The sequence below is a fragment of the Doryrhamphus excisus genome, chromosome 15, assembly GCF_030265055.1.
Source record: "Doryrhamphus excisus isolate RoL2022-K1 chromosome 15, RoL_Dexc_1.0, whole genome shotgun sequence".
Classification (NCBI taxonomy): domain Eukaryota; kingdom Metazoa; phylum Chordata; class Actinopteri; order Syngnathiformes; family Syngnathidae; genus Doryrhamphus; species Doryrhamphus excisus.
In genome coordinates, this window is record NC_080480.1 from 8,747,744 (window position 1) to 8,765,299 (window position 17,556).

General features: G+C 40.8%; 2 protein-coding genes across 2 annotated transcripts; both read left to right on the forward strand.

Moving 5' to 3' along the window:
• The first annotated feature begins 1,657 nt into the window (after positions 1 to 1,657).
• Positions 1,658 to 5,964, forward strand: unc119.2 (unc-119 lipid binding chaperone B homolog 2). The gene is made up of 5 exons (XM_058049339.1): positions 1,658 to 1,958; positions 2,048 to 2,161; positions 2,650 to 2,740; positions 4,179 to 4,351; positions 4,533 to 5,964. Exons 1-5 carry the CDS (start codon positions 1,763 to 1,765, stop codon positions 4,676 to 4,678), a joined length of 720 nt encoding a protein of 239 aa, XP_057905322.1. The 5' UTR covers positions 1,658 to 1,762; the 3' UTR covers positions 4,679 to 5,964.
• Positions 5,965 to 6,176: 212 nt separating this feature from the next.
• Positions 6,177 to 17,542, forward strand: tspan4b (tetraspanin 4b). The gene is made up of 8 exons (XM_058049892.1): positions 6,177 to 6,411; positions 9,059 to 9,128; positions 9,196 to 9,387; positions 9,506 to 9,580; positions 10,566 to 10,661; positions 11,134 to 11,247; positions 14,332 to 14,415; positions 15,086 to 17,542. Exons 2-8 carry the CDS (start codon positions 9,060 to 9,062, stop codon positions 15,152 to 15,154), a joined length of 699 nt encoding a protein of 232 aa, XP_057905875.1. The 5' UTR covers positions 6,177 to 6,411; position 9,059; the 3' UTR covers positions 15,155 to 17,542.
• Positions 17,543 to 17,556: the final 14 nt, after the last annotated feature.

Here is a 17,556-nt window from a genome sequence, read left to right on the forward strand (position 1 = left end):
TGTTTGGATGGATAGTCTTTCTCTTTTTAGATCCTCTAGATCAGGGGTGCTCATTAAGTCGATCGCGAGCTACCGGTCGATCGCGGAGGTGGTACTGGTCGATCGCTGGTCGATCGCGGCGTGACATTAAAAAAATATCATCCCAGCATCAATGCCGTCACTTGATTGATATACAGGGCAGCCATTCAGATGACAACTGAATGTTGCCCTTCGGGTGACCAATCAAATCAAACAACGTCTCTAAGTGCAGCAGAACTTACGATGTCAGCCTATCATCCATCCCCGTTACTTGATTGACATACAGGACAACCAATCAGATGACAACTGAATTTTGATCTTAAGGTCACCGCTCATGCGTAAACAACGATGCAAAGTGCTAAGCTAGTCGGCGAATTGCGAGATTTTAAGCCCTCGCTAAAGTTTATGGTCACTAAAATGAGTGAAGGAGCTGGACCAAGTAAAAAGGCAAAAAACATATCACTTCCATACGGATATGGACTATTATACGGATATTATGATACGGATATTATCCATGACTGATAAACATTTGGAAGTGTGCTTGAGGCTGGCTATCAGCAGCTACTGTCCGGACTATGCATCCCTGGCTGGTTCAATTCAGTGCAAGTCATCAAAGTAAACTCAGGTAATTACAAAAAATGTTAATAGTTAATTATGTGTGTTTTGCAATATTGGCTCATTTGGTTATGTAAGGTACATCAACATACATTGTACGTACAAATAATCCTCAATACATTTGAAAATAAATAGATGTTTTGCATTTTTGTAGTGGGTAGATCATTTTGACTCGGTCATTTTAAAAGTAGCTCGCATGCTGAAAAAGTGTGAGCACCCCTGCTCTAGATTAATCCATCATCCATCAAAATAGTTTTTTTTGTATGTAATATGTAATAGGATATAACGTGTATGACATACATCTGCATTACGTGCATTGTGTAAGTTTGTTACGTAGCTCAATCTTGGTGAATTGGAGGCGGGAGACGAGGCACACACGTGACAATATATTGAAGCTGGCAAAATGATTGCATTTGTATTCAGTTATTTTCTGATTAATTCATTAATTTGATCAACCCAGGCCTCATGCCAATGAGAAATCTTGTCATGTTTTAAACTCTTGTGACATCCATAGCAAACAAACAATAAAATTCAGTGATGCAATCTTCTGCTTCATTCCAACTTTTGGTAAGTTGATATGGTGTTCATCTTACTGCTGATGAGCCCAAATACTCTTGATGAAGCTTCATTTCATGGCAACAGTATCACTAACTTTGATGTATATTGATAGGGTTTGCTTATGTCATCACTGTACACACTATACAGTATTCTGTACACAATATAGAAATCCCTCGTTTATCATGGTTAATTGGTTCCAGACTCGACTGTGATAAGTGAAAGTAGGATGGAATATGTATTAATGGAATATTTTCATAACGACCGCACGGTGGGCGAGTGGTTGGCATGTTGTACTGTATATTGTCAAAACTGAACAAAGTTGATCCCATGATCAACTATGAGACGCAATAACACCGTAGCTTGTCTAAAATGTGCACCCCGGTTTTGAGTGTGAAGCTGTGGCACACATACGGTACTATAGATAGTGGCCAGCTTTAAAAAGGGGATTGACACTGGCAGGCAAATCCGGAGTGACATAATCAGTTTAGATAGCGGAACGAATGAGCACTGATCTGGACATTGTACATTTGCACAGAGACTAGAGTGACATTGAGAGACCATCTTGCCTCAAATGGAAAGGCAGGATGGAAAAATATCAGCTAATGAGGAGTGCCGGGTGGAGAACGGTGAAAGTGAGAAGGATTTGGATTGGTTTATTTCACAGGAAACACCACAGGGGGCAACAGAGGAGGAGGTCACGGCTCAATGGAAACCCGGTGAACCAGTGACCCCACAGCAGGTCTTAAGGCTCAATGGGTATACTGAAGGTGAGTGAGTCAGCATTTTATAGTAAACAAATACTACTTGCTTCATGGTTTTGGAGATTTATTGAAAGTCTATCAATGGATCTTGGCAGATTACCTGTGTCTACCAGAGGACAACATCTACAACATCAATTTCTCTCGCTTCAAGATCAGAGACCTGGCCAGTGGAGCCGTCATCCTTGACATCAAAAAGCAATGTCCAACAGGTAGATCCAAACACTTTATTTAGTCCAGGGGTCCCCAACCACCGAGCCACTTTTATTTAAAAAATAATACATAAAATACAATGATGTTATTGATTACCGGTGTGCATAACCTTCAGTTAATTAATGCTAGCACATTTGTAAATGAGCGATCCTTTCAGAAGAATGGATGTTGGCATTCTCCTCGTATTGCGGATCAACATTTGTAATAAAGATGACTGCTGTACTTATTAAATTAGATTCAGTTCCAGGAACTTCCGCTAGTATCTTCAATTGCCATTGTTCACTAGTGACATAATCCAGGTTGAAGGCCATTGTCAACTACAATGTAAAGCTAACATTTCAACGTTTTCTTCTTATAACATGCATCCACCTACACTGCTTGGTTTTAGCATAGAGTTTATCCTTCGATTTTTTGTACGCCAACCTGGGGTGGGGGGAAAGTGTGGACACACCCGGTGTAGTACCTCTTACTCTCCGTCTGTCTCCAGAAATCCAAGACGTCATCAAACCTGATGTCAACAGATTCATCCAGTATCACTTCTCACCTGCATTTCTCACCCTGAAAGAGATTGGAGCTACGTAAGTAAAGAAGACTTTCCTCTTTCTCATACATTGACCCAAATACGTACATACGTACCTGGATATAAGACAGCTGCTCAGTTATGGCATAATAAACATTATGTCCACTCATACTGCATGATTAGGCTGCTGAACAGGACAGGTGAAAACTACAACAAGAAAAATGTGTTATTTCTATATCATTTACATCATAAAGTATGGAATTCGGCCAAAACCTACAGTAAAGTTAAACCTCAGTTTAATGAGGTCGTTTTGATTTGCTTTTTGTGGCTTTTTACCAACATTTTTTAAAAGAAGTAGACAGTACACTTACATTCAAAGTAATAATAACACGTCAAGGTTACTGTTCTATGACCGTTCAGTCAGTGATCTTTGACTTCATGATATTCTTCTCAATGAAAGGACAAAATATCCCACATATATCCACACTGTTTTGCTTCAAAGCAGAACTAGAGGTAGCAGAGATGAGGATGCTTCTCATTGGGAGTGACCAGGATGGATAGGATCAGGAAGGAGTACATCAGAGGGACATTACATGTTAGAGGCCTTGGAGATAAAGTCAGAGAGGCCAGACTGAGATGGTTGGGACATGTCCAGAGGAGAGATAGTCAATATATTGGTAGAAGGATGCTGCCAGGTAGGAGGCGTAGAGGAAGACCAAAGAGGAGGTTTATGGATGTAGGGAAGGAGGACATGAGGGTAGTTGATGTGAGAGAGACAGATGCAGAAGACAGGGTTGGATGGAGGAGATTGGTTTGCTGTGGCGACCCCTGAAGGGAAAAGCCAAAAGGGAAAGATGAAATGTTTTGCTTCAAAAAGAAACATGGGAATGAGACCAAAATATTTTGAGTGAGCAGTTTTCTGCACACCATTAAAGTGAAATAGGGTGTTCATCGGGCGATCAAAAATGTAAGACCATAGCTCAAAACCTCCTTAAATGGAAATAAAATCAAAAAGTACTCAGTAATGAGTAGCGGCGACACCTAAAAAGTGGTTTGGGCACGTTTGATGCCAGTGTTGCCAGGAGGCCAGTGGGAATGTGGATCCAGGTGGTGAAGAGGACTTAATCCACTGTCTGGAACAGAAACTTCCCTCGCCATCACCAAATGTTCTCAATTGGATTTCAATTGGGGGAACTCACACAATGGGCGGAAAGAGTGGGGTTATTCCTCTGGAATAAGTCCTTTGTCAGGCAAGCATTGTGACCTGCAGTTTTGAAAAAGCCAGTCATTATCGACTTCAGTCAAGAGGTATGCCCCCTGCAACATCTCCACATAGCCAAATACCGTTTGACACCCCTGCACCACCTGAAGCTATATTTTTAAATGTTTAAGATTATTTTTTTTTGGTGATCCTTTCTCTTGTCTGACTTTTCGCACATCGTACCACGACCCAATCCCAAGTTTATTTCCACCTGAATCTGTGATCTGTGTCTTAGGTTGGAATTCACCGTGGGCAACAGGGCACTGAACCGCTTTCGCCTTATTGAGAGGCATTTTTTCAGAAATGTCCTGCTCAAAACCTTTGACTTTGAGATTGGCTTCTGCATCCCATACAGCAGGAACACCTGTGAGCACATCTACTTCTTACCGGACCTGGAACCACAAACAGGTACACCTTTATGACCAAGACCGTGTGGCTTGTGACAATGGCCCTGATCATGATGCTTTATGCAGAATACCAATTGAACCTTTTGACTGAGCATTTTAGGTTGTGGGTTTCTTAACTGTTTAATACCTGACACATTTCATTCAAAATGTAACTCTTTGTCCTTTATTTCTCTTCTTTGCAGTTGAGGACATGATTGCCAATCCCTTTGAGACACGCTCAGACAGTTTTTACTTCGTCAACAACAAGTTGGTCATGCATCACAAAGCAGAGTATTCCTTTACGGCAGACACACAGACTGATGTATCTTGTCAGAACGGGAATGAATGAATGAAGTGGGTTTTACATACATACAGTAAGCCATGTCCAAAAAAAATATAGACTATTGTGTAAAAGTTAATTTTCTTCCATAATGTCATTCAAATTTAGAAACCTTCATACTGTATATTTTAGGTTAATTGTGCATGCATTGAACTATTCAACATTTTGTCTTAATTTAAATTTTTATGGCATACAGCTCCAGAAAATCCCCAAATCCACGTGTCCTAATATTCGAGTATTCTGACTGTACTCAGTTAGTCAGTCTCGAAGTACTCCGTTTGCTCGTAAAAAAAAGAAATGTCTGACCTGGGCTTTGGATAAAAAGAACTGGGCTTGCATGGCCAATGGTCCAAGGTCCTGTTCTCTGATGAAAGCAGATATTGTCCAAGGTCTTAGGGACAGGCGGACAGAAGCTGCTAACGCCCATTGTGATTTGGGGTGCCATGTGTCCACTCTGTTCAAGTGCAGAGTCAATGCAGCTGTCTACCAGGAGATCTTGTAGCACTTCAGTCAGAACCCTTCAGTCAGAACAAACATTCTTCATAGGCAGTGCAACCGTTAGGAATGTCCCCCCCAAAAAACCCCACTGGTGTACAAAGTAACAGACATGGAACAGGAAAACATCAGAAGTTGATGACAGAAACATTGTGAGAGCTGTAAAGAACGACCCTACCCAACCTGCAGAGACCCTACAGTGGCTACACCAGATCATGCCAAGCTGGAATTGGTGGTTAGGCCCAATGTTGGTGCAATGGTTCTGGCTGAGTTGCCATCCTCTCCCATAGACAGCTCTTTGATTTTCATGTTGTTTTCACCTCTAAATGCAGTACACAGGCATAACCTATCCTACCTAAACTCAAACTGAACCCAGATATTCAGTATTTATTGGTTGAATAAGTAAATAAGACACGCCAAACCAACACCAACCTATCAATAGTTTTGTTCTAATGAAAGATGAGTGGATGGTACCTAAATATTTGAAGTCTACACCAAAAATAAAAAAGTGACCTCACTTCTGAAGGCCACTGTGTGTTAAGTGTGTACTTTTTAATAACAAGGAGAACATGATGGATCACAATGGTGGGTTGTTGACATAAATGGAACCTAAACAGGTTCCAGTCTACATGTAGAAATCCCACTGTTAGACTATTGATATGTTGGAAAGGAGACTTTACAGAGTATATTTAATATATTAGATTAGAGACGTGATAGCCTTTGTTTTCGTTCAGTGCGTACTGATTCTCAACTAATTCCTTTTCATGTCTTATGTAAATAAAGTACTTCATATCAACCAAGTACTGCTATTTTTCCTCTGTACAGTAAACTTATTGGGTTGGGTTTTAAAACGTACACATACTGTACAGTATTTCTCAAATATTAAGCACAAAAGTAAATAGTTGGCATATGTGGGACATGCAGAAATGGGAGGCGGTGGCTTATGGAAGAGTGGGGAGGGGGTGTACATGGAAATAATAGGGGGGGGAGGAGCACAGGCGGGGTGGAAAAAACTCACACATCTGGAAAGGGTTGAAAAGAGAAGCGGGTAAGTCTTCCCAGATGGAAAAATACATGAAGTCAAAAGGTTCCAAATCAGGAAAGAAGACAAACTAATTGGCCGAAAGGAGCTGACCAGAGAACAGCATAGAGAAGAACACCAAAAGAGGATCTGCAAAGGAAAAGGAATAAAGCAAGTCCGGGAATACAAAGTGGAGCCAAACAACAGAACTGAAACATTGCTTCAGGTAAAGTCTGCTGCTGTTAACGGGACACAATCTCCTTTAAATCTACGGAATAGTTCTTCCAAATGAGCATATTGTGTGCTCATTAGCAACTGGTAACGTTTTAGGCTGCGGTATTCACAATGAGATGCTATTTTTGTTTGTAAATAGACTACCATTGATGTTCAACATTACATTCTTTGTCATCTAACAAACCGATGCATGCATTCAAGCAGAAAGGAATACTATTGCAACATAAAAATCCAAACTAATGTATATGTATCCGTCTTTGAACATGTCATTCTGACTGTTTTTTTACTGTTTTAAAAAAAAATGTTAAATTTCCACAATTTTTTCAGGAGTTATATAAATAAATAATATATGTATAATAAATTAACTATTTGTACTGTACTTTAGAATAAATCTAAATATCCATCAGGTGTGGCTGCCGATACTTTGACCCTGCAGTGATTCCGTGGTTTTGTTTTTAATTTGCTGGTCGTGGACCATATCGTAGATGCAAATGGTGAAAAAACGTGAGTAATTGATACGCCCATGACAATCATTACAAATATTTTTGACACACTCTCCCATCCTCCAAACCCTCTTGATTTCTCGATGTTGATGTTCTCCATTTTGGGAATTATTAGATTATGCTTCAGCTTCAGAAGCCCTTCTCTCCTGCAGTTCTAGAGTGTAGTTATGTAGGTATGTATTTTCTTTGTTAGTCAAACCATTTTTAATTAGCAACTCCATCCACGATGTCTTCTCTGAAATAAACATCTGTACCCGCTTTCCTGTGATGCACTCAAATGAATCGTTTGAGTCCCTGAGGTGATGGAAATTCATCAACTGATGCAAACATTCCAAAGACTCAAAGGTAGCCTGACAGCTGGATGTGAAATGAAAAGGGAAAGAGGATGATACCATGGGGAACATTGAGCAGAGATATAAACGAGGATTGAAGTACCGAATGCATTCGTGAACGGGCAAATCTAATTTAGGTGAGAATTTGGATAAAAGTGCAGCTATAGCATGGCTCCAAATGTTTTCATGTTTTCAATGTTTGCTAGTGATGTCTATCTGCCAACATTTCCTGTTAGTCATACGTTGCTTTGTCCAGCGTACACATTAATCCGAATGGTGCCGAACACTGCATGTGTGAACTTGTGCGAGCTTGTTTGCCCGTATGTTCTTCACTCTGATGAGTGACGTCACACAGGAAGTCAAACTGCTGACAGGAAGGAAGCTCCCTTCCCTCCTCAATAGACTTAATTATACTACTGAAAGCATTTCCCATGGCCATGGCCAACCCTCAGAGGGGCATCCGTTATTTAACCACGGTTTCATGCTGCCGATTCCAGTACCGATCAACCATGTGTGACATTGGCCGATAATGATCACATCATATGACGAGTGCTATTGGCAAAATGTGTTATCGTTTCTTTTTGCCCTTATTTTGGTGCAGCGATTGTACTACTTGGACGTCCATCCATTTTCTATGCCACCTATCCTCACTAGGGTATGCTGGAGCCTATCCCAGCTGTAAAGTGTTACCATAACAAATAATAATACATTGACAAAATGAGTAGTAGTTACTGAGGAACAAACGCACCTGACAGTAACCACTACTCACTAGTTTGTCCTAAATGTACATATGTGCCTTAATTCCTCAGTAACTACTCTACTCCTTAGTTCCTCATTAGATCCGCATGAACAACTGTATTTTTGTGTATCTTATTGTGGCAACTATTTGTGTTTTGGAGACTCCTGTCATAGTATCACTATCATATACGTATTTGGCTGGTAAACATATAGTGTACAGTATGTGTTTATGGTTATTAAACAATCTGGCATCTGCAATTAGGTGGGTTCATAAGCCCAGCGTCATCACTTTACTTGTTGTTCATGTCCAAGCCGTTCAAATGTGATTTTTCACACAACCTTCTGTCGCTTTTTGTTGTTTATGTGAGTAATTGCACCGTCTCCTGCTATTAAAACACCTTTATTCGAACGCTGCGTACCAGGGGTCAGCTCCGCCACCAATCCTGACTGAATGGCAATTCAAGAGAGAAACCGAGGGTTTTGGAGCTGAACCTATATTTAGCACTTTTATTTGAAATTGAAAAAGAACGTCAACGTCCAGCTAGCAGAATTGCTTGGGGACGGTTTTATGGGCGTCTCAATTACTCATGTTTTTCCACCATTACTCATGGTTTATCCATAATGCATACACATTATGGAAAATATTGACCATTCTTTTATTTCAACCCTTATACAGTTAGAAATCCCCCAGTTTTTGCATGTTTGTTTTTGTTTTGTTTCATTGCATTTAACCGAGTGCCGACCCGTCCCACTTTGTTCTACCATCTTGAACGCACTGCAGTGTAGATAACAGAAATCTGTTGTGTGTACAGATGTCTATACAGTGTACAGATACTATTCTGTATTTTTCTCTTTTTTACCTCATATTTGGTCCCTACATGGGTCTAAAAAGGTTGGGGCCACTGCTCTATGGAACACAGCATCCTACTGAAGATGTAGGAACCATCCATCCATCCAGCCATTTTCTATTCCGCTTATCCTCTCTCGGGTCGCTGGCAGCTGTAGGAACTTTATTGAAAATAGCCCAACTGAGATTGACATGCATATATTTTATCTTTCCTTGCAGGATGTCAGTATCTTGCCGATGTTTGTGCTGCGTCAAATATGTGATGTTTGTGTTTAACCTCATCTTCTGGGTGAGTATTTGCTGTTATTAACATTTATGCAGCAAACTTGTCATAACTTGAATTTTCTCCTGAATAGTTGGGAGGATGTGGATTATTTGGCGTTGGAGTGTGGCTGTCCTTCACGCAGGCAGAGTTTTCCTCTCTTCCTCTTTCCTTCCCATCCCTCTCAGCGGCCAATCTGCTGCTGGTGGCTGGCGGGATTACCATGGTAACGGGTTTCCTGGGCTGTCTCGGAGCCCTAAAGGAGCAGCGCTGCCTGTTGTGCATGGTAGGACCACATCACAGGATCAAATAGGCAATTCTGAGTTGGAGATATACTTATAAATTCTTAGGTGAATTACAAGAAAATGGTAATGGTAAAAATGGCTCTATCCTTGTTGTTGCAGTTCTTTGTGATCCTTCTGCTCCTTGTCTTGACTGAAGTTGCTCTTGTTCTGGTCATACACATCTTTCGTGATCAGGTGAGCTCACCTTCTATATACGGTACATATTCGCCAACCCCTGTCAAAAGTGAAAATCGAAAAGGGCTTTTCTTTCTCTTTGGGCTTTTCCCTTCAGGGGTCGCCACAGCAAACCAATCTCCTCCATCCAACCCTGTCTTCTGCATCTGTCTCTCTCACACCAACTACCCTCATGTCCTCCTTCACTACATCCATAAACCTCCTCTTTGGTCTTCCTCTACGCCTCCTACCTGGCAGCATCCTTCTACCAATATATTGACTATCTCTCCTCTGGACATGTCCCAACCATCTCAGTCTGGCCCCTCTGACTTTATCTCCAAGGCCTCTAACATGTAATGTCCCTCTGATGTACTCCTTCCTGATCCTATCCATCCTGGTCACTCCCAATGAGAAGCATCCTCATCTCTGCTACCTCCAGTTCTGCTTCCTGTCTTTTCCTCAGTGGCACTGTCTGTCTGAATGTCAATGTCAAAATCGAAATGGATGATGTAGCACAAAATAACTGATAATCCACAAATGGGTAGCTACTGCAGTTTTTACGGCTTGGAGATGTGGGCATAAGTCGCATTGACTTGTGTTGGTTTTGTTCGCACAGCTAGATGAGGTCTGCTTTGAAGACCTCTTTCTTCTGTGTTGGCAGAAAGTGCTACTAGCTCATTGCTTTCGAATTAAAAGCATTTGTAATGTGCATGTATGGTTGAATAATATTAAGTAAAGTTAATCTCCATTATTGTGCTAACAATTTACAGCGAGAATGACAATGACAGTAACTGATAATAATGAACTGCAAATAATAAAAATGAATAATACAATATTATTATTACAAGTGAACAGTACAGATTGATTTATTCTTACATTTCCACAAAGCCAATAATTGGGAAAGTTGCCCAAATACTTACAGTAGTCCCACAGTTCCCACAGTATGTTTTCTTAACTCCTTCTGTATGGTTCCTCCACATTGGATTGACATTTTTTCTATTTCCAGCTGGATTCCAAAGCTCAAAACGAATTAAAGGAGGGGATGAAGAGTTATGAATCAGAAACTGGGCTGAAAAAATCCTGGGATAATGTCCAAAAGATGGTAAGAATTCCAGCACCATATCAAAAATGACCAACTGTTATGGCATAAATAACCTGTTGATTTAAAAAGAAAAACAAAAAAAGATTATTAGACACCTCTAGACATGAAATAGCATCCCTATAGTCAACTTTACACTTTTATTATCCAATATAGTAAAGAGATAAATATAAAACAAGCCATTTAAGACATAAATTATGTGTTTGGGTTGTGGCTGCAACAGGAGTTGTGTTTGTATTTGGATTTGTCTCACCAAATGTTACAGTTAAAATGTCACGACTTGACTAGGATAGAATACTACCTCAGCGTCTTTCAATGTCTTTATTTAGTGCCTTATGTTTGTATTTTAGTTCATTTCGCCATTTTTATTCTTGGAAAACATTCTTGTGAAAATAAACATAGATGAGAGATGAAAAACTAATCACACTGCTATCGATCCGATACTACTGATACTGTACCCGGCTTCCTTCTCCAGTTCAAATGTTGTGGCGTTACCAACAAAACCGACTGGTATGATGTACTCAATGGAACGCTGCCATCGTCCTGCTGCTCTGTCGGGACTGACCAATGTACCGATGGATGGAGTGAGGTTAGTTTGATGCTTACTCTGCTCCAAAGGAGTACATATGATCTCACAGATGTTATTTTTTTCCAGATGTGTCAAATGAAGGAGAATGTTTATGTTAACGGCAGCACAACAGCCTGCCAATGAGGTGGTCAGGATCTATTATATACCGTTGTGCAGTAGCCAAAATGATAAAGCGCTAGCGTGTACTCAACAGAGTGAAAACGAGCCTTATGTCAGTGATGGAATGTGTCAATTTTTTCTTATGCATAATTCCACAACCTTTAATATATCCAAAAATGTGTATAGTATAAAGTCTGGCCTTGGAAGTAATCAAACTTTGAGAACAAAAATGTACCTGAGTGTACGATTCTCTGTCAACCAATCAATACACTGCCGTGTCAGGTTCCACACCTTGGGTATCGTACCACTGCTGTAGGTAGACCATAATATATATAGAAGGTCCCGGACAGTGGTATCGATTAGTTATTTGCAGCTTTTGGCTGAAATGGGAAGCTAGTAAGCTATTATTATGGGAATAGACCATAAAAACGTATGAACCAGAGCCCAGACCAGGGGTGCTCACACTTTTTAGCATGCGAGCTACTTTTAAAATGACAGAGTCAAAATGATCTACCCACTACAAAAATGCAAAACATCTATTTATTGTCAAATGTATTGAGGATTATTTGTACGTACAATGTATGTTGATGTACCTTACATAACCAAATGAGCCAATATTGCAAAACACACATAATTAACTATTAACATTTTTTGTAATTACCTCCACATTACTCCACATTTCCCTTCTTTGGTACTGCGATGGTAGAATGGCATATGAGGCAAACGCACTTCGAAAAAGACATTGTGAAAAAAAAGTCCACCTCCCATTCCGTATGGAAGTGATATGTTTTTGCCTTTTTACTTGGTCCAGCTACTTCACTCATTTTAGTGACCATAAACTTTAGCGAGGGCTTAAAATCTAACGCAATTCGCCGGCTAGCTTAGCACTTTGCATCGCTGTTTACGCATGAGCGGTGACCTAAAGGTCAAAATTCAGTTGTCATCTGACTGGTTGTCCTGTATGTCAATCAAGTAACGGGGATGGATGATAGGCTGACATCGTAAGTTCTGCTGCACTTAGAGACGTTGTTTGATTTGATTGGTCGCCCGAAGGGCAACATTCAGTTGTCATCTGAATGGCTGCCCTGTATATCAATCAAGTGACGGCATTGATGCTGGGATGATATTTTTTTAATGTCACGCCGCGATCGACCAGCGATCGACCAGTACCACCTCCGCGATCGACCGGTAGATCGCGATCGACTTAATGAGCACCCCTGGCCCAGAGGCTTCAAATGACAAAAATAAGTTGCCAGATTGTCAGATAAACAGGCTATCAAGAACCACCCTCCCACATTCCAAAAACATGCTAGCTTAATTGGCGACTCCATAGGTATGAATTTGAGTGTGAATGGTTCTTTGTTTATATGTGTCCGAAGACAGTTGGGATAGGCTCCAGCATACCCCTGCAACCCTACTGAGGATAAGTGGCATAGAAAATTGATGGATGGATGCTATAAACCTTGCAATCCAATTTACCTCAGTGTTCCCAGGGTGTGTGTTTTTTTTTCCATTGGAGTTGAACAACTACTGCAGCTGATCAAAGTTTGTCAGATTGCATCATACTCAGTACTTCCTGGTACCTCTAAGAATCATGTAGTGTAAACGTAAAATTAATCTACTGCAGTCCACCGTATCTTCCGCTCTGTCAGGCACACTTGAAAGTCTTTAATTTTCTTAAAAATCGACAAAGGGCTTTTTATGTGTGTTCTAAAAGCTGTAAAAATGTTGTTGTTGTACTTGGGGAAACGCTCTGCTTGAGTGCAGATCATTTTCTGCTGGCACAGGGACATAATACTACGCTGGCAGCGATAAACCAATCAGAGAACTACAGGGACAGCACATACGCTTAAGATCCGCGTGGCGGCACGCCAGGGGAGGTGTCCACACTTTCAACTTGGCGCAGTGCCAATTTCATGACAAGGTGCGGAGAAAGTTCGGCAGCTTTGATTTGGTCTATTCTTGGCGCAGGCGAAGCGCAGCCTGCACAATGGTAAATTGACAGGCGCACAGTGTAGACACGTCACCAAAACCTCACAGGTCAATTTTTGTATTAATTGTCCCATCACAGCGGAGACATCACACATAATGGGAACTCAACCTGTTTTGAGGCTGGATTGACTGAAGATTGACTGGATTGACTCTATTGTTTTGTACATAGAACACAACTATGGTGCATTCAAGCACGGCCAAATAAAGTGCAACATCTCAACACTTGACAAAAGAACATAAGTGAAGAACAAAGTCAAAAACTTTGTGGGATCTTTTAACAGTGGTACGTATAATTTTGATTATGTTGCCCACCCACTGTGAATTCTCCTTCAACTGTCTAACATTAGGCAGCTACAATGACTCCCTGCAGAGCAATAAAGGCAAAATAAATACGTCAGGGTGTAAAGCACTGAATGACATCATTTTGCGGTTTCAGTGCCAAGAATGAATGCTTCTTGAATGGTTTACTGACTTCCTCCTTGTAGAAGGTCAAAGCTCGGCACTTCCTCATATTATTATTTGAATGTTCCTAAAATAAAAATCGGGAAATTATGATTCTAATACTTGGCTGCAGTTTGTTTGATCAGTTTGGCCCATAAGAACCCAGGCCCTTCTTAAAGGGGAACTGCACTTTTTGGGGGGATATTTGCCCATCATTCACAATCCTTATGTGAAACATCAACACATATTTATTTCCCTTCTCTGTGCATTATAATACAAGAAACTAGTCACAAACTACTTCTTTTTCCGCATTAGTGGGTGGTGTGAGAATGCAATCTGCTGTATTTACTTGAATGAATGAGCACGTTTAGACAGTCCAGTGCTCTCGCAAATCTATCGCACTTAATGAAAATGACAATCACAATATTTACTCATGCTATTGCTCCTCAGCTGCCATTATTTCAAGTTAGTCCCTCCTCTTCCGCAGTGTAACATTCGTAATCATAGATGCTTTAGAATGTCTCTTAATCCATGTTTGTGTGTGTTTTACAGCCTTGTTACCAGAAGGCCCGGCAGTGGTTGCTAGATAACATTCCATCAGTGCTGGTGTTTGGTGTGTGCATCGGCGTTGTGCAGGTATGTTGTCTACCTGGCAGCTCTAAACGCAGCATCCTTCTACCAATATATTCACTATCTCTCCTCTGGACATGTCCCGACCATCTCAGTCTGGCCTCTCTGACTTTATCTCCAAGGCCTCTAACATCTAATGTCTCTGATGTACTCGTTCCTGATCCTATCCATCCTGGTCACTCCCAATGAGAACCACAACATCCTCATCCTCCACTAATGTTGATTTATTTATGATCATGATTAAATCAACTGACGGTTGTGGCATGTCAAGATGCTGATTAGGTAGTATGGTTATTGTATAGGTGTGCCTTAGGTTGGCTACAGTAGAAGGCCACTCCAAAATGTGCAGTTTGACTGTATTGTAGGTGGTCGGGGACAATCAGGATCTGGTGTGATCACCGTTTACATCTAACACCGTATATGCTAGTATAAACAAACATGCTGTCTGTCCTCAAAATGCCATCAAAATACCACACCCAATACATTTTGTATCAGCCTTTTATTGTGGCCAATAAAAGAGATTCATGACTCATGCATCTCTACCACGTACCAGTTTAGCAGTTACTGTGTGAGTGCTACATTAACATGCACTGCTTTTTACCATACTTCTCAGTGTGAATACACCTATGCACTCAAAAGACGTTAACTGAGACACTGATCTCTCCTCTCTTGTCAGATCTTGGCCCTGGTGTTCTCCATGCTGATGTACTGCCAAATCGTGTGTGCTGACAAGTACTTGGACTGACTGCCAACCTTCAGCAGGGGTGCAGCTCTCAAACGCCAATATATCATGACTGACTCAAGCGGGTCCTATGGCATTTGACCATTTATGAGTTCTATAACGCGTTCTGCAAACCTGCTGATGAAAAACCTGACTAAAACCTTGCACTCCCAAAACTCATGTGGACACCACCTGAATAATTTGGACCCGTAACTGGTGCGAGTTAGAAGCAAAAGAAAAGGCCCTCAAAATGCGACCCACACTACAATTGTGATGGTGGCAGACACAAAAGGCGGTCATTGTTAGTGGCTTTCCCAAGTTCCTGTGTAGCAGACATTGTGTGCATATTCTGCACATCAATAATGATTTCTATTGGAAATAATTTTAGAGGACTCAATTACCGGTCGTATCAGGACCACTCAATAAAACCATGATATTCCTGAACCCGTCTAAGTTGACACCCTTCAGACTGGTTGACTGATGTCGACATAAGAGGGTGTCGAGATAACAGAAAAAAAAACCTAGCCATTTCTTGCACATTTGCACACTTTAACCAGATACAGTTCATAAGGAGAATGGATGATAATGAAGGATTATTGAACCTATGCCGTTTGGTGACATGGTTTTCCGCCGTTTGCGCATATTTTTATTTACATTGTTCTGATTTCATATGATATTTTTATACTTTTGTCTAAGAGTGTATGAGATGTATGTCTTGACTGCAACAATAAAGATTTCGTACATTCACATTTGTTTCGGTGGCTAACAATCTAATTAAAATAAAATAAATAAATAGGTGCATTTAGGGCGGCACGGCGGTCTAGTGGTTAGCACGCAGACCTCACAGCTAGGAGACCAGGGTTCAATTGCACCCTCGGCCATCTCTGTGTGGAGTTTTCATGTTCTCCCCGTGCATGCGTGGGTTTTCTCCGGGTACTCCGGTTTCCTCCCACATTCCAAAAACATGCTAGGTTAATTGGCCACTCCAAATTGTCCATAGGTATGAATGTGAGTGTGAATGGTTGTTTGTCTATATGTGCCCTGTGATTGGCTGGCGACCAGTCCAGGGTGTACCCCGTCTCTCGCCCAAAGACAGCTGGGATAGGCTCCAGCACCCTCCTCGTGAGGAAAAGCGGTAGAAAATGAATGAAGGTGCATTTAGTCTCCAGCACACCCTGGTGGATATAAGCGGCATAGAAAACAGACGGCTGGATGCGTGCATTTTTTAAATTGCTGTGGTAGAATCCAGGTTCATACTGAGGCTTTTATTTTTGAAGTTACTATGCACTAAACAGGAAGTCACTGTATGCACGTGCAGCTAAACAGTAGTTATGGCGCTGTTAAGATAAGATATGCAATTGTGGTCTCACCACTGCTCAGTGATAATGAACACACACGATACCACATCAACGGACCTATTTTTCACTGAAATATGATACCTTTGGTCCAATTTCATGTCGACAGACGGTTTATCGACGCAAATAGTCTTGAATTATTAATATTGAAATATTGTAGAAAACTATTGTAGAAGACTATTGTAAGAAAGCAGTGATAATTTTGGGTTGTTTTATGGTTTGCTCCCATAATGTCGAATAGAATGATCTACTTTTAAGGTGCCGTGGTAAGTACAGTACAAAATCCATGTAAAGTATTTGTTATATGAAATAATGCATCCGGTTAATCCGTTACTTCCGTGTCAGAGTTGATGACGTCATTGGTGCTCAGCGTTCGGTTCAAAAATGGGTAATTCCTGTGGACACATCACAAATCACAGCACAGAAAAACCATGTTTAGTATCATCTGTCAACTCTACGAATGTACAGTACTGCCTAATGTGTAAAACATCTTTGCCATAAATGACTTTTCACTCTTTGACCTTTAAACCGAAATGTTGGTAAGTGTGGAGTCTCTGATGGGTGTGTCACCTGGGGGTGGTCACACTATGGCTGTTGTTGTGGTTGTTCCTGCATGAAATAGGTCATTTGATGATATGGTAACGGATGTCCCTTCTTTGTTAGATGTCCCTTGAAGACAACAATAATCAAATTCTGGATAGGGTGCACCGCTAGTAGCAATGTCTTAACATCTCTCTCCAAAGATTGTCTCATTCCACAGAAAACGTGGAGCTGTTATGCCACCAGAAAATAATAAGTGCACAAAAATACAGTAGCTACTGAAGAACTAACGAGTAGTGGTTCGGGTTAGGTGGGTTCACTCATTTTAAAACCTGTCCAGTCAAACAAAGCAGATGGAATTTTTTTTTGTTTTGTTTTTGCTGCCACTTTTTGTGCCCATGTTCTTGGAGATGATTGTTTTTTAAGCTGTAAATAAATATAGTGTATACGTAACAATGATGCTTTCTCTCCTGTCACCTTCTGTTTTGCAACATGTTAATTATAAATACAAATAAAAACAAAATATTCATA

Bases quoted from the DNA above. Each gene is read 5' to 3' on its own strand.
- unc119.2 (XM_058049339.1), top strand. From the start codon at position 1,763: ATGGAAAGGCAGGATGGAAAAATATCAGCTAATGAGGAGTGCCGGGTG. The intron at 1,959-2,047 runs GTGAGTGAGTCA...GGATCTTGGCAG, and splicing joins GCTCAATGGGTATACTGAAG to ATTACCTGTGTCTACCAGAG. The intron at 2,162-2,649 runs GTAGATCCAAAC...GTCTGTCTCCAG, and splicing joins CAAAAAGCAATGTCCAACAG to AAATCCAAGACGTCATCAAA.
- tspan4b (XM_058049892.1), top strand. From the start codon at position 9,060: ATGTCAGTATCTTGCCGATGTTTGTGCTGCGTCAAATATGTGATGTTT. The intron at 9,388-9,505 runs GTAGGACCACAT...TTGTTGTTGCAG, and splicing joins AGCGCTGCCTGTTGTGCATG to TTCTTTGTGATCCTTCTGCT. The intron at 9,581-10,565 runs GTGAGCTCACCT...TTCTATTTCCAG, and splicing joins TACACATCTTTCGTGATCAG to CTGGATTCCAAAGCTCAAAA.